We start from the raw sequence: 25,265 nt of genomic DNA on the forward strand, positions 1-25,265 counted from the left end.
ATAAAAATCTTGCTTGTTCAGCATTGGGGGAGGTAATAATCTCTACATTTTACATTTACCTGAAATGGTGAGTGTAAATCTAAGTTGCTCTCTTGATCTGGAATAAGAACAAGCGGTGGAGCGAAAAAAACATCAGATGGTTTTGAAAGCGAGTCAATTCCTTGTAAAATCTCAAACATTCAAAACCATCGAGTCACAAGGCAATGTACAGAGGATTTTTTCCTACAGGCCTGCATCTTTATCTCAATACAAAGGCAGCCTCACTTGAAAGTCCAACAGACAAAACAACTTTTAGCCAAAATATGAGCAACTGTCATCCGATCTTCAAAGTCGGCACCACATTCTTGTGTTGTGCCAGCACTAAACCTGCTAAGGTGAACGGATGAACGCACAGGCATGCACATAAGAATAAGTGTGGAAGAGATTTTCACCTTTATTTGATTTTGATTATCATCGCTGCATTGGCGCGGTGCATCAAATGGGGTCAAAGGGGTCAAACGTGCAGCATTTCTGTTTGATATGTGCATTGTTTTCTGCTTTCCCCCTGCTGAGACAAGGCTGAGTAAGTATCCAACTCTAAACTGAGCTCCGTATGATGTGAGTCAAAGCAAAAGTTCATGCACTGTCCCGTCAGACGCACGGTCAGACGGCCGCAATCATCCCGTCTGTGATGACTGATGGATACAATGTAGTCTGGTTTTCCATCAAAAAAGTTGGATAGTCTTCCTCTCCATGACAGAAATGTTTCCTGTCTTTACTTTAATTGAAAGTGCTGCAAAGCAGACAGGGCTTAAAGAAGATAGGCTTATCCTGCAGTACAGAGTATTTTAGAAATATCTTGAAGTTTAGGTATGGTTGGTTAATGCCGTCTTTATTAATCATTTAACAACATGCTTGGAACACAACTAGTCACACTATCTGTAGTCTTTGTGGATATCAACAAAAAGGGGGTAGCAGGACATCACAAATGACATGAAAAATAACAAGCTTAAGGGCGGCTTGCTGAGAGATGCCATCTAAATCCAGGTGGTCAGAAGAATATATGAGGGAACACAATGAAAACCATGGGCGTTTTCATAACATCGATAGCTCCTTCCCTGGCCCGAATGTGGATGGCAGTTGTATTTCCAGGAGACAAATATTTACAACAGCTCGTTTCGACATGTATGCTGACACATTGCAATTGTGGCTCTTGTCTCATCCAGAATACATGTTATAATTATTATTGATTGCAATTGTTAGGGGGTTGCTGATTACACATTCAACAAGCAGTAGATTTAATATTCTGTTTTATATATTACAAAAAAGATAGAAGTATTACAAAGAAATGTTTTGCTCGCATATTTGATGTATAGATTCACCAAGTAGTTAGCTGATAATAGTTGATGCCATACCACTTTTAGCCGCTGTACTTTCAAATGCTTTGCATTCGTCTCTTCATCCTCCACATATTATTCCTAATCTTCATTCTCACTCTTCAATTTCCTCCCTCCTAAAATCTCTGCTCATTTCGTGGCCGGTTCACCACTCATCACTAATTGTATGTCCTTTTCACTTGTTTTATTTAATTTCCAATCGGTCTCACGCTCTGTTTTGGTCACATTATCTCCAGTGCGAAATAAACATCCTGTTTCATTTGCCTACTTATTTCTTCTCTACATGTCCACCTCCATCCTGGCTGAAACAAGTGCCATTGCGCTATCCATCTTTATCTCTGTCTCTCTCCCTCTCTCTCTCAACACTGCAGTGAGCAGTGTGGTTTACAGATTCTGTCTTTCCCCTGATAAAAGCAAGCAAGACCACACACACACAAACACACACGCTCAGACCTGAACTCTTTCTTTCTTTCTTTCTTTCTTTCTTTCTCCATATATTTCTTGCACAGCTGTGTAGTTTGCCAGCAGCCTGTGGTGGGATGGAAAAATGGAATAAAGGCAAGAGAGACAGATGAGGATGGTAAATGTTGGGGGAATGAAGATGAATGAACACACTTCCCTTTTACATATGAGGAGAGGGGGAAAACAGTCAACTGTGTGTGTCTGTTGGTTGTGTGTGTACAATATTTATGTGTGTTTGAATATATCTCTTTTTTATCTCCTCTTTCTGTATATAATCAAAGTCAGAACACCAACCAAACTTTCTCAGAACCAAATTTGGCAAGTGTAGAACACTGCTCCATTTAAGGGCTTGACAACTTTCACAAGGTGCAGCAACATCATTCTGGAGACTTACTGCTCTGGTACTGAAAAAAAGGAAAACAATAATAGGTTGCCATAAATTGTTTACACTGTAAATCCCTTGCAGACTAAACTAAATGGGTGTTTTTGTCTGTATAAATAAATATTGACATATTTAAACCCATTTTGTTTTGGGCCTGGGCAGCCCTAAATTGATGGATCTCTTGCATGACAGTCCTTCAAAATTATAGCTGAGAATTTGGAATAAAATTAATATTTTCAACAATGAACAATATTCCTCAGTCTTAAGGCTATTCCTTCTTCAGTCATTCTTGCTTGTATTGTGCATCTTAGTGTATCAAGGTATTTTATAATCTTGATTATAATTGTTCAATTAATGTCTATACGACAAGAGTTTTTAATGTCATCCTGAAAATATATTCACTTATCAATTCTTCATTTTGTCAACAATTATATGGGTTGATCTATTGAATATCGGGAAACATACAAATGTCACTTAGTGTTTTGCAGGGCCAAAGATTTACAAAAGGTAAAGACATCAAAATAATTTTCATATTCGATGAGCTACAACTTTTACTTAGAGAGTTACGCCCGTCTGTTGATATTTTCTTCTCCTTTCGGCTTTTCCTCTCAAGGGTCGCCACAGTGAATCAACCCTCTCCATCTAACCCTATTCTCTGTACCCTCTTCTCTCACAACTACCTTCATATCATCTCTCACGACATCCATAAAGCTTCTCTTTGGTCTTCCTCCAGACCTCCTGCCTGGCAGCTCCAATTCCAGCATCCGTGTACCAATTCACTCTCCCTCTGCTGTACGTGACCAAACCATCTCAGTCTGGCTTCTCTGACCTTCTCCCCAAAACATCTGGTGTGCTGTTCCTCTGATAGACTCATTCCTGATCCTATTCATCCTGGTCACTCCCAAAGAGAACCTTAGCATTTTCATCTCGACCTCTCTGTCTGCCTCCTGTCTTTTCGTCATTGTAACTGTTTCTAGGCCATACAACATCGCTGGTCTCACCATTGTCTTGTACACCTTTCCTTTCATTCTGGCTGATAGTCTTCTATCGCATGATACCCGTGACACTTTTCTCAACCAGTTCCAAACTGCTTCAACCCGTCTCTTCATCTCTTTTCCAAACTCTCCGTTGCTCTGGGCTGTTGACCCCAAGTATCTGAAATCCTTCGACTTCTTGATCTCTACACCATGTAGCCTCACCATTCCACCCAGGTCTACCTCTACCTCTACTACCCTTGCCTCTCTTTCATTTTTCTCATTCATCAGGTCTTCAAAGTACTCTTTCCATCTTACCATCATTTCCCTCTCTATCCTTAATCGCCTGGGCCTGCTGTACATCATTTCAATCTCTATCTCTCTGTTTTGCCAACTTGTATAGACCGTTCTCTCCCTCCTTACTGTCCAACGGAGCATACAAGTCATCATACACACTTTGTTTTGTCTTTGCTACCTCTATCTTTACCTTACGCTGTATCTCCCTGTACTCCTGTCTGTTCTCTTCAGTCCCCTCAGCGTCATACTTCTTTTTTGCTAACCACTTTCTCTATATATACTCCTGCACTTCCTCATTCCACCCCCAAGTCTCCTTATCTACGTTCCCTCCAGATGATAGACCAAGTACTCTCCTACCTGTTTCCCTGATAACATAAGCTGTAGTTGTCCAGTCATCTGTAAGCCCTCCCTGACCACCCAGAGCCTTTCTCAGCTCCTTTTCAGCTTCCACCACTTTGCCCTCTGCACTGCCTCTGTCCTCTTGATCTTCCTTGTCACCAGTCATCCTACAAACCTCCATCCTATGCTGTCTAGCTACACTCTCACCTACAACTACTTTGCAGCCACTGATCTCCTTCAGGTTACCTTGTCTATGCAAGGTGTAGTTTACCTGCCTGCTCCTACATCCGCTCTTATAAGTTACCTGTCTTTTCTGAAAAAAGTGTTCACTACAGCTATTTCCATCCTTTTTGCAGTTTCCCACCATCTGTTCCTCTGTTCCTATTCTGAATATCAAATCTGCCCATCACTTCTTCACCACCTCTATTGTCTGCACCATCTATTTCATCAAACATAAGAAACAGAATAACAAATTATGATGGTGACGGCTGATTGGATCATAATTTGAACTCCAAATATTGGGTTATTTCACATTTTAAGTAACAATGAAAGATGCATTTCGAAGAAGAACTATTTCAATGTCTGTCCTGCCACGGGGCCTGAAATACTGCATCCTCCGTGACTCACCACATATTGTTCAACCACCATTACCCTTGTTGTAAACTCACGTTATGACTCTCTGTGGGGACATTTTCCCCCCAAGGTAATTTTCTTCCGTCCCATTCATCAGGAGAAATGAGTGTACAATTGCAAAAGTATTCCATGCATCTTGACTGGATTTTCTATTTTGAAGAGTCACTACAGCTTTCATAATCCACAGATGGAGAGCTAAATTAGAGCATCGGAAATGGACATAAATGCACAGAGGACGGTGGTATATAACTATAGATTTGTCTAATTTACAATACATAATTTATTAAGGCAGTTGGCTGCACGCTCAGACCCCAGGAGCCCTCAGCTATAAATATTTAGATATAGAGCTGAATTACACAACCCTGCATACAGGTGCAAACTGTGAACATTTGGAGTTACAAGGACACACAGAAACAGTTTTTTAATGCATATACTGATATGAAAGAACATTTACTTTAAAACAATCTATAGCTCTTTTTTACTGCTGTGTGCAGTTAGGATTTAGATACTGCTGCCTGGCTGCTGACAGCACATTAAGAACTATAATCGATAATCCATACCTATTTCATGAATTGTTTGTAGACTTTGCACATGCAGGCACAGTGCGCGGACACAGACACACATGTAAACACATGCACGCACACACAAACACACTTGGTGACAGGGGGATGAGGATTATATTTGTCTCAGCAGATAGGCTTATATAAGTACATCCTGCCCTTACATCCACTTACTTACCAACTGACACACTAAGTGGTGACTAAAGACTACCTACACACTTCCTCGCATTAACGCCCATTTGTATACACACAGACTAGAGCACTCCAAATCACCTTGAATCCATTGACATGATGCGAGGCAGGGTTAAATGAGACAAATGATGAATAGGAATGAGGGCGGCGTGATGAGATTAGCATGAAACACTGAGGTGAGCTTTCCTTTACGTGTCTGCACCAAAGATGATTTAAAGCAAATACCCTTGCAGAAGCATGCAAATAGATGAAGGTTTAGTACAGTAGACATGTAACATATAACCCCAACATTCAAGTCAACCTCTTTCTCCCCCGATTTCTTGTTCGTATCAACACTATTACCTCTGCAGACTTCCCTGAGTCTCAGAATTACAAACTAATTGTAGTTAAAAGATCCCTATATACATGCCTACATACGTCCGGACTGCTTTAATTTCTTAAGGTGTCAATAGATTTCGACCATTTCTCGCTCTTCATCCTAACTTTTATTTTCCACCATTTGATATCAAATAAGGCAGCAATGCCATTATGGATGATCCAATAACAGGACAAATGTAAAGTGATGGCAGAGCAATGGAACATAAAGAGTACAATTGGATAAGTTAAATGCAATAAAAGATGGGCAAAGAGAAGGATGGAAAACGAAAAGTGGTGAAAGTTATCGGGTTACAACAAGATCGAAAACGAGGAAGTAGAATGTGTTTATTTGTTTCTGTAAATCTGTCACCTGGACAACCCTCTGCTACTCGTTCACTGTGATCGCTACAGAGCTTATCTGCTGGCTGCCAGGGAAACACACATGCACAGGTGCACGCAAGCACACCCTGCCACAAAACACACACACACAAACAGATATTCTCAATCAGTTATACGTGATTTGTTTTATCTTGCAGCTACACTGAAATTGCACCCAAATTACTTGAAGAACACATCAATCAAATGAACTGCTCCCATCAGATAATAAGCTGCATCTGATTTACAGTACAACATCAAGTTTGGGCTTGTTAGTTTGATTTGTGTTCCTTTGTTTTTTTTTTTTTCTCAATCTAACATTTTCATGAACTTTTTGAAACAATAAAATGTGCAAACATAAATATATGCCAGTTTCCATAACTTAACAAGCGCATCAGCTGACTAATTGATTTGTATTTTTTACCAATTTCTCCCATTGGTTACCAGATGTCTCAGATGATATCAGAGGCTTCCAGAGAAGGCTGGACTGAAACTGCCCTCAACCGCTACAACACACACTCGCCTTCGCACACAAATTCAACCTCGCACACGAACTCGCCGTCTCACACTCCAGCTGTAACTGCGGCGGCACAGACAACCACCTCCGCTGCAGCCTCTTTCTTTGTCAGGTAAGAAGATCTTAGCAAAACATTCAGCTCTTGCCGACATATCTGGAATAAGTCTCCCTAGAGATATAATGGATGACAAACATTTGTTTTATACTCACAGTGCCGGTGCAAGAAGACCTTAAAGTAAAGGTCAATCTCTATCCAGGTGGATGCTTGATCATCTTAGGGAGGGAGAAGCACTTATTGAAATTTAGTTCATTATATTGACTAGATCCCTTTAAATTTATCAGTCTTTATTACAAATTATTGTTTCTTTTTGCAGCCAATAAAAACATTGGTGGCTAAATTGTGTGCATTCATTTTAACCATAGAGTAAATATAAATTGATGTCAATGGAAATGTATTTATCTATTTACTTATATATCATATTTAAGTTTGTGGGCAAGCAAAGTCTTGCCTCAACACTATGAAAAGCAAATATTGCAATATATTGTATATACTTTTTAAACATCTCCTTTTTTGACATTTGAATAAGTAAATATCTCCATTGTATCTATGTTAAAAGTTATCAAAGAATAAGAAAAATGCTATTTGAAATAGCCTTGAGCATCCTTCTGTTTAGAAAAGTATTTATGCAAGAAGACCATGACCCCAAAACAGTCCCCAAGATGGTATTTAATGCATTTTAACAATAGTGAGTGCGCTACAATGAAAAAGAAGCTTATTTGATTTTTAGAATTGTTTCTTTCATACCTCCACATGCTATAATTATGCTGTGCCACTGCAATATAATTTAGTGTTTCATGTACTTTCTATGAGATCACAATGTCCCTGGAACTACACTGGTTTTAATTAAGCAGTGACTGAGCAAGGCGAAACAAGAACAATATATTCTCCAACTTCTATTTCTGGAGATTCGCCGAAGTCATTGAATCAACAAAACGATTACAGTGGATTTTAGTTATTTCTTTTTTTCAAGTTTTTATTTGAAGTCGTTAGAATAATAAAAATTATTGGGTTATTGCTTTTATAGCTCTTTAATCATGAAACAAGGACTCATTGTTGCTTAATATTATTGGGTTAATTGATGAAGTTTTTCATCATGACAGAGCCACATCATGCTTTTGCTGATGTAGCTCAAGTTAAAACAGAAAGGAACAAGTGGAGTGTGATGAGGCAACTGTAGCAAAGCGACAGAGTACCCTTTTTATTTATATATTATATATTTTTTAATTCTGTATCGATCTACCTGTTTGAGTAATTTACTTTAGTGCACATACACACGGTAATTGTATTTATTAAATTATGAGCAAAACATTTTAGTAAAAAGAAAGAGAAATTTGGCCAGAGACAATGTTTTTTTTTTTTTTTTTAAATAATGTGACAAAGGTAATACAGCTAAATTAGCTTTCAAATTACACAGATAGTGTATACACAAATTCCTAAAAAAATTATAAATAATCTATTCTGCTCTCTCCTCTCCTCACCTGTCCTATCACTGATATATGCCTGCATTGTTTCGGCAGGAGACAAAGTGCTGTCTGTCTTTCAAAGTGCCAGACGCAGCTCGTAAAATGTGGGAGAACGTCCACAAACACGTGTGGTCGCACTCTCTCTTTGGATTTCCTTGTACGACCCCTGAACTGTGAGGCAACAAGGACATTTTAACCACGCACACAGACACACACACACATACACACACACACATCTGGTTGACATTCCAAACATATAGCCCAGCTGTCTTTGAGCTGATTTATAAGCATCAACCGTCGAAGTGAAAGAACACGGTTTGTTTAATGGTGCAGGTGTCACTGTCTGGGGATGTGTGTGTAGTTATGTGTGTCCAGCTGTCAGTCTTTTTCTTATTATTGTTATTTCATCTGTATAATTAGAGCTTAGAAAGCAACGTGTTTATACACCGTCTTGTTTGCTGTTCAATCTCTGACCTACACATTTGCAGTCTCAATGTATTTATAGGCCCCTGAATGTGAATAGTTTATGGAATTTCCATTTCATTGGCAAAAAAAAAAACAACCAATGTATACTGTGTCACCTTTGGTTTTCCAGTTTGGGCTCGATGAATGTGTGCACACACATACACACACATGCACACACACACACGCTCAATGCAGCCATGCAGTATTGGTAAATCCCTTGGCTGTTATGGTCTTTACTCTCAGACGTGGAGTGAATACTGACGCTGCTATTATACACACAAACACACACATCGCCCCGGCTCATCCTCTGTACACAGCAAAATCCTTGCGTTCATCGCATTTCTTCTTCTCTCTTGATACCTGTCTTTGTTCTCATCTTCCTCTTTTTTTGCATCTCATATTTGTCTCTCTATCATTCTTTTATTTATTTATTCTCCCTCAAGTCTCTCTCCATTCCTTTTGTACACGTTACCTTTCAGTTCCCTCTGACTCTACACTGACCTCTTCCCCTCCACTTTTAATGTACATATGAGTAATAGCTTTCATTAACACAAATCGCTCTGTGAATATGTCACTCTCACAAGGTAGAGCTCTGTCTTCCCTGTGCTGCAGTGGCCCTCAGGGGACTCTGGGCTAAAGGATAAAGACATATGTGCACGTATGTGTGTGTGTGTGTGCGTGTGTGTGTGTGTGTGTGTGTGTATTAGAATGATGCCCGTGCATGCTTCCACACACTGGGGGAAGGGACTTTCTATCAGTGCAGGAATTTTTTACTGCATGCTCCAAGGATTGGATCTTTGGGGATTTGGCTGACTTGCTCTCTCTTTCACAACGTGTGTGTGTGTGTATGTGTGTGGCGGAAGCAGGGTAAAGGAATTGGTCCCAGATGACATAGGGTAGGTGTTGTTACTTTGGATAAAGAATAGCACTAATAATTGGGCTATGGCGTCTTTCTATTCTGCCTCTGTTAATCTCTTGTTTCCTCAGTTTTCCCCTTTTTAAATGGAGCATTTCATCAAACATTAATTGGCAAACAGTTAGCTTTATTGATGATGTAAATAACAGCTTTGACATCATCTACAAGAGGGACAGATGACAAACTGATAAAATTTATTTTAAAAATGCTCTTTATACTATTTGATTGTGATGCAGGTTGACAAATGTGCTGCACACGCGTATGCACCCAGGCACGCACACTTCCACACATACACACTGCATGGCCTGTTTAGATAGACCGTAATTAGCCTCTGCTGAGCCAACAACATAGCCCAGCAATACCAGTTGTAAATTAGCGTGTGTGTGTGTGTGTATGCTAATTTGTATCTATTTGTGACCCCTGCTGTTAAGATCCGCTGAGGAACAGAGGAGAACAGATCCAGAGAGGGGATTGTTAGAGGAAAGTGGAAAGATTGGATAAAAAAAAACAAGACTCAGATGTAGAAAAAAGATCCGTGCACTTATTTCTTTGTGTGAGAAGGACTGAAGTAAGAATGGACAGGAGGGAATTGAAGGATGGTGATGAGTGGAGAGATGAACAAAGGAAATAGAGGAAGAAGGGCATAAAAAGGGTGGGGGTGACAGACAAAGTGCTGATGAATGGAGTGAGAGACTAGATGGATGAAAAACAAGTGCCCTTCATTTTAGGGTTAGAGTGGAATAGATCCACTCAGCCAAATCCCTGGCCACTTGTCATTAAACACTACCAATTAGGTGGTTTGTGTCTGTGTGTGTGTGTTTGTGTGTGTGTGTGTGTGTGTGTGTGTGTGTGTGTGTGTGTGTGTGTGTGTGTGTGTGTGTGTGTGTGTGTGTGTGTATGTGCGCTTGTGCTTGTGCCGTGGCTAAATTTGCCTGTACATTGAATGAGTGGTTCACACGCAGCATCAATGGAAACATACAGTATGAATGCACGCATAACATGTGTTGTTAATAGGTATAAAGTTATTTTTAAATGATTTATTGCATTTCTTAATTCTGCTCTGCGCCAATAAAAAAAACAATTGATTGTGCATTCATTTCGATTTGTAGCATGTTAAATCGTCATCATCATGCATCAGTCCATTGTCTACTGCTTATCCCAGATAAGCAGGGTCAGCAGCCGAAGCAGAGAGGCCATAACCTCCCTCTTCCCGGCCACTTGTACCAGCTCTTCCGGGGGGATCCTGAGGGGTTCCCAGGCTATTCTAGAGATATGGTCCCTCCATGTGTCCTGGGTCTATCCCAGGGCCTCCCCCTAGTTGGACATGCGTGGAACACCGCACCTGGGAGGCGTCCAGGAGGTATTCTAACCAGATGCGCGAGCCACCTTATCTGACTCCTCTCCACGTGGAGGAGCAGGAACTCTACTCTGAACCCCTATTGGATGGTCAAGCTCTTCACCCTGTCTCCATGGGAGACCCAGGACAACCTGCGGAGAAAGCTCATTTCAGCTTATTGGATCCATGACTTTATTCTTTCGGTCAAGACCCACGGCCCGTGACCATAGATCGAACGGTAAATTAAACCCTTTGCCTTTTGGCTCGGCTCCTTCATCGCCAGGATGCTGACGCTGCACCGATTCGTCTGTTGATCTCCTGTTCCATTCTTCCCTCACTCGTGAACAAGACTCCGAAATACCTGAACTTCTACACTTGGGGAAGGTCCGCCCCCCTGACCCGGAGTGGGCACTCCCGATTCCGGCTTAGAACCATGGTCTCTGATTTGGAGGTGCTGATCCTCATCCCGACCACGTCACATTTGGTTGTGAACTGGAGATCACGCTCCAATGAAGCCAACAGAACCACATAACCCTCAAAAAGCAGAGACCCAATCCTGAGGTCACCAAACCGGATCCCCACAACACCCTGGTTGCACTTAGAAATTCTGTGCATAAAGGCTAAGAACACAGTTGTTGATAAAGGACAGCCCTGGTGGAGTCCAACCCTCACCGGAAATGAGTGTGACTTACAGGCGGCAATGCAGACCAATCTCTGGCACTGATCATACGCGGATTGAACAGCCCGTTATTACAGGGTTCGAAACCCCATACTCCCGGAGCACCCCGAGGCAGGATTCCACGCGTTTCTTTAAAAAAAATGGGCTCTCAGTACCACCTCATACGGGTTTTTACATATATTTTCATCATTAATTTTAGGAAATCACTGTTAAATGTATGAAAATGTCAAGGCTTTTGTTGGAACAAATATGTTTTTAGTTTTAGAACTGACAGTTTTCAAAAATCACTGTCCAAGAGTTGAACAGTGTCTTTCATTGGCTTGTTTTCGCAAATATAAGTAAACAAATTTAAGTTGTTTCCTCAGTCTATCATACATATACACTTCATACACATCCAACCTTATTGTTATCTCAACTTTCAGTCTTTAATAAATCAAACCCGAGCCTGGATTGCACATACAGGTGAGGTCCTCTGCCCATTTGCTTCAAGTGATATATTGGATTTAGCAAATTCATTATCTATGACAACTGTTAACACATATGATACCAGGATACAATTTTAACCCTGGGTTTTTCATTGAGCTGAAGTTAATCACATTACATACAACGATCGATTCCAAAGATATGCAGTGAGTACAGTCTTGACAGCGTAGATACAACTGGCTGCTAAACCCCTGGGATTCTGTATAATAAATTAATAGCATTTGGGATTAAGGTATTGTTCAATATATTTTTAGTCACCAGGGGTACTTTACAGCACCTCTTGCAGAGGCTCAAACTGGCTGAACAGAGGATGGGAGCTATTTTCAAGACAGTGTCTAGTGTTGCTTTCAGGGTCAGCAATTTTACAATTGGAAACCGACAAAAACAACAGCTGCGCATGTATATTTATGCTACATGATAAGTCTAGACCATCCAAGTGATAATAATAAGACCTGGCATTTGCTACTGTACTGCATATAAGCTAACGAAATATGAAATTAAAATAATAAACAAGAATAACAAATGTTCTTGCACACATTTGTTACACAAAGAATATCCATTCACACCCTGCTTAACACACAAGTGATCCAGAGAGCTTGTTAGATTGGAAAACGCTTGGCTCTCTGATTAGAATCAACCTCACTTTTCTCCCTTGTCCTCTTGACTGCCTCCTTCCCCTATTTCTTTTCTTTCATCGACTCTCCGCCTTCCTCTCATTTCTGTAACCTGCTGCAGTTAATTGAAAGCCAATGGTGTGAGAATATGGCTCTTTGACAGAGAATGTGTGAGGGCACAAGGTCTCACTCTCTTCACCAGCTTCCTCTCCTTTTCGTCATGGCTGCATCATCGCACATTTGAAGACGGACAGAAATATTGTATGGCTTCTGTGGGTGGTTCAGATTGATTTACATACAGATGCACTTTACAAAGATCTACAAAACATCAGACAGTTGTGAAGCTCAAACATTTATGAGGTATGGGTTCAGCTATCGGTGAGCTCCATCGTTGTTATAGGAGCAGAATGCAATTATGTATGATAGTCTGTTTGCGGGTGGTCTCTTCATTAAACAAGTCAGACAAGATAGTGCTGGAACTAAACATTGTTAGACACACTGCCCCTCCCACACACACACACACACACACACACACACACACACACACAATCCCAAATTTGAAAATATACATACATAGCACATGCTTGCTTGCACATACAAGCAAAAACTAAAATTAAAAACATATCAATTAAAAAGAGGATTGCCTACAATACATCTTTTCGATCACGATTAATGAAAACATGATAGGAAGGCAACTGGGGATCCTTTCTCTAGCTTGGAAAATACTTTGTTCATTTGGTTCATGTGCACTTGGGCACATTTAAACCTTTTCAAGTGGAGGGAAAAAGTAAGAGATGAGAAATGATGTGTACAACCTCCTGAGCCATGAAAGACATATGGGGAAGAGCCTGCTGTTTTGAAGCAAGAAACAAGAGTGGGGAGAACAAACAAAGATGGAGAGAGAGGGAAAGAGACAGAGTTTTGCAGTAGAAGTTAAAAAGTAAGAACAAGGGAGTGAGCCTGCGTGAAGAATAGAAAAGAAGATATATAAATATCATCTTCAGTGGCTCTTTTTGAACAGAATGCCACAGAGACTTGAGTGGCAACGAAGCAAATGAGCCACTCCCCATCCAGATGTTTGTACATATGTATAGAGAACAATGTGCATGTGTGTATTTGCATGTGTACATACTGACAGGTTTATAATCAACTTCCATTTAGCTTTTTAGCCACAGTTGTGCTGTGGTAAACTAGAATATAATTAAAGGTCCAAGCTTGCAAAACCATTCAAGTAAATCGAAAAACACGAATCGAAAATATTTCGTACATGATGATTTAATTTGATAATTATTATTGCTTTTCTATCTTTCCTCACCTAGAGCTGCACAAAAACTGAACTTAGCCTCCAAGAAGAAGAAACAGAAGACCGCCACAGTAGCAGTGCCAGTGACATCATCCTCATCACCAGCATGCGAACCCCCTCTGTTCCCGACCAACTTTAGTTCTGCCCTGCTGATGGCGCCGCCGCCGGCTCCACCCTGCCTTCTCCGAGCGGCCAACAAGATCAAAGATACCCCTGGGCTCGGAAAGGTAGCGTTGATTTTTACTGTTCTCTGGAGCCGTTTGACTTACAGACATCAGCATATGACAAGCAATAAAAAATAAAAATAATTTAAAATATAAAATAAAAATAATTTGCCAAAAGTACAAAAAGTAATTTCAGTGGACACATTATTTTATTTGCCTTGCTTGTATGGAGGATATTTGTCAACACTGTTGAAATGCTGATTCTACATAGGTTTTACCCACTTTATCACTGATGACAGTACACAGATCTTTGTGCCAAACAGGCACTCTATTGTTTTAAAACTTATGCTGCGTCATCCAGACACTGACAAATAGCAGGTGTGAAACCACCTGGATACCTTGGTTAAGACCAAAGGGACCACATTTGGTCTGAATGAATGCGGTAAGGGATATTCCATGTGGATGGCAAGGGGAAGAATCCTGTTTTTAAAATGGAACAAAACACTGCATCTTACCGAGTTCAAGCAGTATCAGCACTGGTTTTGAATTTTTTTTTCTTCCACGAAATATAAGGGCAGCACGATGGCACGGTGGATAGCGCTTCGGCCTCACAGCACGAAGGACCCTGGTCCCCTTCTGACATGGGGACCTTTCCGTGTGTCTTTGTATGAGGCCCTGTGATTGACTGGCGACGAGTCCAGGGTGCATCCTGCCTCTCTCCTAATGACAACTAGGATAGGCTCCTGCAACCCCGAGTGCAGGATAAGCAGTAGTAGATGGATGGATGGATGAATGAAATATTTTACATATATATGTATCTATAAAAGTTTTTTCAGCATTTTTTATATTTATTTATTAGGTGAGAGTAGAGTCAGGCATGCAGTAAAGTTTTTAAACTTACTAGCAGCTGAACTGAGTATGTTAGGACAGGGTAAGCCCTTGTGGTATGTGGCCTAACTTCTGGTATTTTCTAAAAGATATCAGACACTGGTCCATATTCTAGGGTTAATTTCAATATCCAGGTTCATGTTTTTTAATAATTTGACAGTAAGGATAACTATTGGTATTGGAGAAAAAATTAAAATGAATCCCATGCTGGATATAATCCCAAATAATCCCAAAGACCTTAAAACACTTTTTAGCCTTGACTTTGACACTTTATAGTTTTATTTGTATTTCTTATGCCCCCCGCTTTTTTTTACTGTTTATACAATTTCCTACTATTATTTATTATTGTTATGTTTTCCTTGAAACTCTGGCACAACAATTTCCTTCGGGATAAATAAAGTTGTTCTTATTCTTATTCTTAAATAGATAAGTTTTTCTCCATTTAAATGAAAGGCACTCACGACATCGACGGCAGACTGACGTGAGAAACATGCTTGTCCACAAAGAAAAGAGAAAAATAGAAAGAAATGGAAGAACAAACTACCCTCCATGAAGCTAAGAAAAACATCAACCGGTCTAAAGTGTGGGGAAAAAGTGATACACTCCCATAAAGTGACACAGGGGAAGACGTACAGATTGTAAAAGAATGTTTTATAGCAATGGACCCTATTCTCTGAAAATTTCTGCGTGTGTGTGTGTGTGTGTGCGTGCATGTCTTTCCTTGTATACCATACCAAAATGTAGCTTAATGGTTGCCACGGTAACACATCTCAGGCTGACAAAAGTCATCTGTCACCCCTGCCAGTGGTTGATGAAATGTGTGTCTTATTGTGGATGTGGGGGTGTTCATGCTCCTCAAGTGTGTGCAATATTGATCGTCCATGTAATGAGTTTTTAGTGCCCCCTCCTCCACAGTTTGAGTGAGGGAGCTCACAGAATGCCTGCGTGTCCTCTCTGGTAGAAAATGAATGAGTATGGAGGACAAAATCAAACAGACATCAGACAGCAGTGTCCATTACAGCGCACAGAAAAAGACCCCACGCATGATCCAACGTGTGTTTTTGAAAAGGACACTGACTCCATCACACGTGGGTTGCTTCCTCATTGACCCACTGCCCTGCACTATCAAGGCAATGACAGAAAAAAATTACAACACATTCAGATACAATACAAGCAAGGTGGTTGAATAACAACAGGAGGCATTAAAACATTAAAACCATACTGAAACCAACAAAGGTTAGAAAACTTATTTTCTAAATCTAAGTTTGTTTCTTGGGTTTCAATATGGTTAGCTAAAAAATATGCCCATGTGCCAATTCACCTGACTCAAATAAATGGCTGTTATCAGACTTCTGCAGAGCTTGATAATCACCCATCCATTTGAATAAGGTATGCTTAAGGTGGGAAAAATATTTTAGAAATTCAGTCCCAAAAGGAATATACTGGAATCACTAATAAGTACAATTTCTGAGTTATGTTTCACCCAAACAATCATAATGATGATTTGGGTCTCCAAAAAAATAATTTGATAATCTCAAACTGCTGTCTCTCCTCTGATACTAGAGATGAAAAAACAAATATACCCCAAATATGCTAGACACAAGCTGTTTTGTTTTCCAAATATTGAAATTCTCCAATCTGTCAGTTTCATATTTTGTTTGTCCTTTTGTGCGACTGATTATTTTCCTTCCTTTGAGCATTACAGTGTCCCTCCATATGGAGGTGACAGATGTCTCCTTGGTTGTCAGGGAGACGCAGCCCAACTTACATGCTCAGGAGCACATGTAAAAAACACATGTGCACCCTTCAGCGCCAATACAGAAATTATAAAGATAAAAAGTAATTATATTTCTACATTTTTTCTATTTCTATTTCTATATCTGCCCTTTTGGCTTGCATTTCTTGGCTTTGCAAAATATATGTTATAAAAGTGGGCATTTTGACACAGACTGCTAGGTTTCCCACTGCTATCCCCAATTGATTCTACCCCGCAGACACAAATTTTTCATATTATGTAATTTCTCAGAGCAATCATCTGTGTCACAGGGAGCTTTTGACAAATGTGGTTAGTCACTGAGCTACATAGAAATTGTTTTAGTAATTCTGTCAACCTTTTTTTCTATAAACCAATTTTCTAAACTGGCAAGCAAGCAATTTTCAAATTGACAAAGAAAAAAAAAATTTTTTTAAGTCAGTGTGAACATGTAAACCATATGAGGATGATTCTTAAATGTTTAGCGGCTACTGTATGCAACCTGTGTTGTGGTTTGGGAGAAGATGAGGAATACAAGAAAGATGAGAAGTAGTTCTGAGGCAAAGGGATATTCTGCTGTTTGGAAAATAACCAGCCTCTCCTATGAAATCAATCACAGCTTACCATGGCCTAATCATATACATACACATGCACACACACAAAACATATGGGAAGCAAAGGGCTGTGGTGACATTTCTCTAGTAAAAATGTCACCTGCAGTGGGGGTCGCCTTCCTGCTGAAATGGCATTTGCACACATTCATACAGACTGAAAAGCATGCACACATACTTGCATGCCTACAAATCCATAGGATTATACATTACAATGAGAGATGTCAAAAGAGCAGCAAAGCTCCCGGTGGAAGCGTGTACAACACATCCGGCAACACATGGGTTTGTTGGTGTGATGGTGGGGTTAGTTTTCAACCTCCGATGTTAATATGGCAGAAAACAGATTGAGACATCACATTTAAAGCCAAGGGAAATCAACCTGCCCAGGTCAAGTGTACTGCTGTGAGTGTGTGTGTGTGTTACAGCAAGCTCAACCTTGTTCCGTCTGGGGATGTCAAATTAAACTGAGCCCCTCAGAGGATGTTTCTGACTCGTGTTTGCATCTCAAACTCCCCTTTGGTATTTCTGTACATGGCGATCCTCCACGTTTTGCTGGTAAGCTCCGTCTCACTTCCCAGTAATCAAATCAAACAGCTGGGAGCTTTCTATTCACATCACCAACTGCATTATTCAAAGGAATGAAGGCGTACATGTATTATCACTTTGTAATCCAACTCGATAATGCAAAAAATATATAAGTACACCATTTTGAAGATGTCAGACAGCCATTGAATTGCATATCCAATTTCAAAGTTTAACCATACACCTCAATGATCCTTGTCTGTTTTAAATATTTGCATTCAGCGTTGTCGTCCATTCAAACCATCAACATGCTTTTGTATTTTCAAACATTTTTTAGTGTCAAAGAAAAGCAGAATTTGAAAACTAATACTGAGTCCATATATTTATATTGTCAAACATCATTAAGTCCTTGAACCTAAATTATAGCACCAAGAAATGAAGAAATTATAGTTAACCACTCAGTATCTGGTTTTGATTTTTCTTTTACTTTTTAATTCTGTCTTCATAATTTCCAAGTAATTCTATGTTCTAAATATTCAATTCTAAATCATTTTTCATTTGTATATAGTTTTGCACTAAATATTCATTAACAGAACCACCAATCAAATATTAGCGACATAAATGAAGAGAAAAATGATTCAAATATATAAAATTAGTTTTTACAGATCTGATTCTTAATTTAAAATTACAATTTGTATTTTTCCATTTTGAAAAATTCCATGGTACAAAATCACTTTTAGGCAATATCCAACATAATTCCAAATACTACCCAGCCTTAAAGTTTTTCACTCTGACCAATCTTCTCCCAGCATCATCAGGAATTTTGAGCAGTCATGTTGAGGTTATGTGGACTTGGCTCATCAATATAGTTATCTGTAGTCTCTCTTCCTCTCTCTTCTATATATTCTTTCCAATATCACTATTAACTGCAGTACACATGCATCTTATCTCTAACCTTGCCCTCCATTCTTGCCATCCTAGCTCATCTCTATTTCTGACTGACAATCAGGGACTGAGTTTTTTCCCTTCTCTTTTATCTCCATGGCCAACATTTAATAGATGCATACACGCACGCACACACACACACACACATACACACACATACATGCACACACCCGCATACTGCAACTTGACCTTGGGGGAAAATTATACTATGACAGCTAATCAATTTTTAATAGCAGCTACGATCCCTCTCAGGCCACAAGCTGGGTGCATCTGTGTTATGAGTGAATATGAGCGAGTGGATTTTCCATGTTTTTTTTGAGTCTTCATGCTTTTCTTTCTGTCTGTGTGTCTTGCATCTAAATGAATGGTTCTTATGGGAAGTCAGCAGCCACTTTGTTCCACCTTGTAGATGAAATATTAATGTTGTCAGCTTTGGCAGTGCTGGTCCATGTGAGTGAAGCACATACATACAAAGATAAACACACACATATATACATACACACCAACACACAGCTCAGAAGTTCCTATATTTTATCCTGTGTGTGCATTGTGAATTTCTATGAACAAGTAAACAGCACTATATTCACCACATACTGACCATGTAAAATGGTTCGATTGATATTAATTTTTGCATTTTAATATTTAATACCAAACCCATCAACTAGATCGGGCATAAAATCAGCACTTTGTTCCCATGTAATTTCTCTCTCCCTCACACTTTCTTTTTTAGTGAATTTTATTCAAAGGCAATTAACACATACTCATTAATTCAAATTTGATGCATGATTGAGTTCTCATGGCTGGGAGATACTGTATCTTGTTCTTACGGGAGAAAAAAACGAGAAAAAAAAAATCACATACGGGCACATGTTTATCTTAATCAAGGAAACTGGAAAATACTAAATAGCAAATTCATGGAATCTTCATGTGATAAACAAGTCTTATAAGAGCAATATCAGCAAGTACATCATTGAGTTGCAGGAAATGGTTGAACACCATAATAATGAGTTTAATTTTACTTGTATAATTAGCCTGGACTATCTGAGCCATGTGTTCCCAAAATCAAAGTGATTTGTATTTGTGGTTGCTGAAAAATATCTTTGAACTACTTCCAGTAGACAACACAAATCTGACAAAGGAGAGCTGAGCTGGAGCGAATAAATCACTACATCTTAGAATTGATTTGGAGCCTAAACTTACCATTCCCAAATGGTATTTGAACATGCCCATGGTTTTGCTCTTATATGTGTTTCTGCAGTCTTTGGGAACCAATTAGCGAACGCTCAAAGACTGATATTGATTTCCCAGCCAATAGTAATGACGTAGGGACGCGAGGACTATAACACAATCCTCTCTTCTCTTTGGGTTGTTAGTTTCTGTTTTGTGGAATTTCTTGATATTAATTGGCTAAAAGACTGTCTTATATAGAACAGCTCAAGAGGCTACTTATATAGAATTGGTTATAGAATTTATTCAACATGGTCTCAGAAACACAGTGGCGAAACAGGGGTGCACCTCAAACAACTGTTGGATTTGCTGTTCTCACATATAACACCGTGGTGACACTTGTGCATAATATTGCATGATGAATGTTTTTCTTGGTCATTGCCATGATTGGCTGGACACCATCAATCAGCAGCTCATGTTTATGCATCACCATTCTTGCATCGACAATCTATGGATGAATACGGGCATGTTCAGGGTAGAATATGAGCCCGATATATGATGACAGAAAAAAATCGCATATACGCACATGTTTCTGAGTGGGGTGTGATGTAAAAGGAAAAGCTCAGTTCACATAAGTGACATTTTAGCCTTCATACAAAAATGTACATTTAGTCGGGTTATTACTCAATGCTTTATAAATATGCCCCCTAGGTTGCAAGGTATGATGGGATTCTGCTTGGACTTTATTCAACAAAATAAGGCTGAAACCCAGCAAACGCTATATGGACCCAAATATTATGCAGGGACGTGATTACAGTCTGACATTTTCCTGAACCAGTTCACTTCAAGGACATATGTAGCATTTAATCTCATTAAATCTGTAACTTGGAAAGCTTATTTAGCAAGATTCAGAGCCTTTCTGTTTTCAATTATCAATAATCTTGGACCAAATAATGGGAGGTGTAAATATAAAATGGCCTAGAAATAATTAAGAAACAGCAACTACGATGTATAATCTTTACACCGTGACTGTCTGTACTCAGCTATCCATTATGTGACATTTGCATTCACTGCAACAGAGCATAGAAAAACAAAGAGTGAAGCATAGCAGAGATGCAGGGGATTCTGTTTGTCTTTCGTTTTGTGGAAGGAACAGTAAATGGAAAAGGAGACAGAAGGGACATGAAGCAAAGAAAGAAAGGAAGTAATGGAGCCAGTGAATAGTGGAGAGCAGATAGTGATGTCAGGAGAGGAGTTCTTATGTCGCAAACGTGCAAGACAGTGAGAGAATGGTGGCTATATTAGGGGGATGGAGGGATATCTAGGAATTGAGAGTCGCGTGGACAGATGGTATCTGGGCAGTTATTTTGTTGGCAACCCATTTCTCTCCATCTCTCTTATGAAAAAAAAAAACGCTCTATTTTCTCCCCTCATAATCATAATTTTTCTTCTTTCCCAACACTAGAGTCCATTAGCTTTGTGTGCCGCCATCAGCATGCAAGCCAGTGTGATATTCAGTGCAACACTTTGCCACAAGTATTGATCGACCAGTAGATGTAGGCCAAGGATCCTTAGAGAATATTGTGTTTGAATTTTAATAACAAATATACAAAACAAGCACAACTGAACTTGATCATGATGCAATATTTCTTAAACTATGTTTTAGGTTAAGATTAAGCTTTTATCAACAATTTTTTTTTTTAAAACTTTTCTATTTGCAAATTTAAATTGTCCCCAGGTGTGTGCTAATGCAAACTTTGGACCGAGTGCTGTCTATAAAAGGACCAAAGGTCCAAAGTCAAAAGGTCTGTGTTATGGTTGAAGTCCAATTAAATAATAATGCCAAAGACACAACTTGGAACTAAACAAAATCACCAATTTAATAGAACTTGTGCTTGAGCCACAGCCATCTGAAGCATTCCTGTCCTCTTTAAGATAATAAATCCAATTACTCACCAGTCATTCATCTCGACCAGGCGCACTTTTGTTCTAATGCAAAATAAACACATAATCTCCCAATTGCAACTGTCTCCATACTGTTCTGTCTTACATGCTACTTCAGCTAAAGGCCTCCAGGTAGTGGGTCAAAAAGCAGTGTTACTGTAACAGTCAGGCTTAACACACACTTAGTTTAATTTTCTTTGTCATGTGCAGGACACTCTTTTACTGCTGATTCATGTTGAAAGTGCAGTGATAAAATAGATCAGTAGGTGGAGAGTAACTGATATTTATGTTATTTTGCTGCTGTGTGACCTGGAAGCTGCTGTCTTCAGGTCACAGCGGCAGGTGCAGTGATGCCGTTTGAGGATCACATACAAGGGTTGCATCTGTGGAATTAAATTATCTTAATTTCTCTTAATAACTGACAAAGATTGCTAAATTAGTATTAACATTTGAAAGGGCAGAGGTACTGGCATCCGTTGGCCTACATGCAATCAAGTCCTCTATTACTGTACATACTGATTGTAAATATTCTTTACAAATTCAATTAAGAAATATAGTAGTTTGCACCTTACATATCCAAGAGTCATGACATCTCTTAAAAGTGTCAAGGAATGCAAAAAAAAGGAATGGAGCCTGATAACCTCACATATGACTTGTCATTTGGTATGCGCCCTCATTATATTTAGAAACTGACATGATATACCATAATGGCCCAATAAATATTCTATTCTCACACACACACACATATATACACACACACACACACACACACACACACACACACACACACACACAAACACACACAATGGCACTTTTGCCATTCTCTTGGACATCAGAAGGAAATCATGTCTCAAGGGGTCCGAGGTTTTATGAGTTACACCTTACATAGTGCACAACAGTAAAATCCTCCCCCACATGCACTTTCCCCCACATGCACTTTCTGATGTGATGAGCTCTTTTGGGTTCAGAGGAGGGAGTTGCTCTAAATCCAAGTGTATGGGAGACAATGGGTGTGTGTATTTGTACGGTGCAATTAGCTTTTTTTTTCCCTTAACCATAGTGTTGACCTGGAAATGAGCCATACTGTAGTATTAACGCACCGAGGTTATACTTTTATAATATTCAGGTACGTCTGACTGACTCCTCATCTACGAACACAAGACATCACTTGTTACACATACTTATGGGGTTCATAGAGAGACAAGACAGTAAACACTCACATTCATGCAGACACGCAGACACAAACACACAACAAACACAAGCTTACATACACACAGATTACTGAACCGACTCTGAAATGGCCCTCGGTCATTTAATGATGCAATCAGAGGAAAGCCTGTTAATGTGTTATTAGATGAGAGTGAGTGAACAAGAAATAGATGTAGGCTACATGTAAACAGAAATAAAGAAAGCTTTTACTTTGCCATTTATACATGACAGGGCATTTTATTCATCAGCTACCAGCAGGTTTTTATTCATTTTCAATAGAATAGATCATTTGAGACCGGTTTGAAAATCAGTATCCTGGTTATATCCGTCCCAAGGGCTTAGATAGTTTGTAATAATAACATTAATGATAGTAATAAAGCTCATTTAGGAGAATGTTTACATATTCTTGCTGTTCCTTTCAACCAGTTACTCCTTCCACTTCCTCTCTGCTGCTGACGTAAACCCAGCTTTGGTTCGCCTGAAGAACAAGTACACGCAATCTGTTGTTTTTTAACTGAGCCGAGCCAGTGCATCTTCTCAGACTCGACCATGGGCTCACATGCAGAGAAATTGCATATCTTATGCTTGTCAGACTTCAGACTGTAAACTGTCAGCTGCTTTCCTGTTTTTCGGAGGTTCGGCTCTTCGCCTGTCTAAAACAATCTACTCTATGCCTGTAGCGATTTGAGCTATAGCCAAATTACCATGAACATCTCCTGAATCAGATTTCATAGTCTGGTCTTCAATTATGACTGGAAAAGTAATTGTCACCCTTTGGTCTCATGCTTTGACCTTGGAGCACATTAATAAGTTCTCAATCAGTCTGTTTGTTTCCCGTCCTTATACATGATTTGACTACTAAAATGCAGAAGTTACACATTACTTAATTGCATTAATTTATTTTGATGTGGTAATGTACACAAAGAAACTGAACGGTAGACAATTATTTTGTCAGTGTCCTTTGTTTTGTACCTTTATAATCTATTTTAGCCCCTTCTTGTCTGCATGGTGATGCACAGACTGACTGATGAGGTTAGACAGGAATCTCCATGGACAACTGTGTTTGCGGATGATGTCGTGAATTGTAATGAGAACGGAGAACAGGTGGAGAAAAATTTAGACAGGTGAAGGTATTCTCTGGAAAAGACAGGAATTAAGGTTAGTTGCAGCATGAGAATGAGAAGGGCCCAAGTAGAACGATGAGGCTACAGGGAGCGGAGATAAAGAAGGCGGAGGATTTGAAGTACTTGAGGTACAGTCTAGAGCAATGGAGAGTGTGGAAAAGGTTGTAACAAGTGGAGAAAAATATCAGGGGTACTATGCGATAGAAGAATAACAGCCAGAATGAAAGGAAATCTGTACAAGACAGTGGTGAAACCAGCAATCCTGTCTGGTTTGGAGACATTGGCATTGAAGAGGTGAAAGGAAGCAGAGCTGGAGTTTGGAGAGATGAGGATGTTGAGAGTGACGAGGATGGATAGGATCAGGAAGGAGTCTATCAGGGGGACGGCACGTGTAAGATGTAAGATGGAGATAAGGTCAGAGAAGCCAAACTGAGATGGTTTTCTGAAAGGGAAGACTTATGGATGTAGTGAAAGAAGACATGAAGTTAGTTGGTGTGAGAAGGAGGATATAGAGAATGGGGTTAGATGGAGCAAGTGATTTGCGGTGGCAGCCTGTGAAGGAAAAAGTAGAGAATACGATAGAAGAAGAAGATTAATGTTTACGAAAGGAGATAAAAGCATTGTATAACAAATAGTTCCAGGGTAAAGGTACCCAAAGATTTCTTCGACGCTTCTTTTTTTTAAAGATCTATGAGGACCGGGGGAATTTTACAGTTTACAGATTACAAAAGCAAACTACATGGTTGGGGTTGAACGTTCACTCAAGAGCAACCATAGCAGACGATTTACCTGAGAGTGAATATTCAGTCAATCATTTTCTATCCCGTTTCAGGTCACAGGGGTATCAGAGCCTATCGTGTCATTTGATGAGAGAAGGTTACACAGGACCGACAGGGCCACAGATAGACATACAACCATTGTCACCTTCTTATTCACACGTGCATTTCATGACTAAAACATGAAAACGATCCTGCAAATGCGAGACGAGAAAGCGGTCCAAATTAAATACTAAGACACACAGATGAACCAGGGGAGATGAAAGAGAGCAATAATAAACCACTAGGAAGTTTAAAATACCTACAGCTAGCAGTGGTAAAAGTGATTTATATGTTAAAATGTTCCGGAACACCCTCAGATTTGATGACACAGCGTTT

At 39.5% G+C, this 25,265-nt stretch overlaps 1 protein-coding gene across 1 annotated transcript in view; it reads left to right on the forward strand.

Annotated features, from left to right (window-relative positions):
* kif26ba (kinesin family member 26Ba) overlaps positions 1-25,265 on the forward strand; it is an 87,955-nt gene that overhangs the window by 33,433 nt on the left and 29,257 nt on the right. Inside the window, exons 4-5 of the mRNA XM_086174765.1 lie at positions 6,395-6,576; positions 13,801-14,011. Coding sequence (XP_086030891.1) covers positions 6,395-6,576; positions 13,801-14,011 — 393 coding nt within the window. The remainder of the gene's footprint in view (positions 1-6,394; positions 6,577-13,800; positions 14,012-25,265) is intronic.

This window comes from Fistularia commersonii, chromosome 27 (genome assembly GCF_037954325.1).
Source record: "Fistularia commersonii isolate RoL2024-O1a breed Wild chromosome 27, RoL_Fcom_v1.0, whole genome shotgun sequence".
Taxonomy (NCBI): Eukaryota; Metazoa; Chordata; class Actinopteri; order Syngnathiformes; family Fistulariidae; genus Fistularia; species Fistularia commersonii.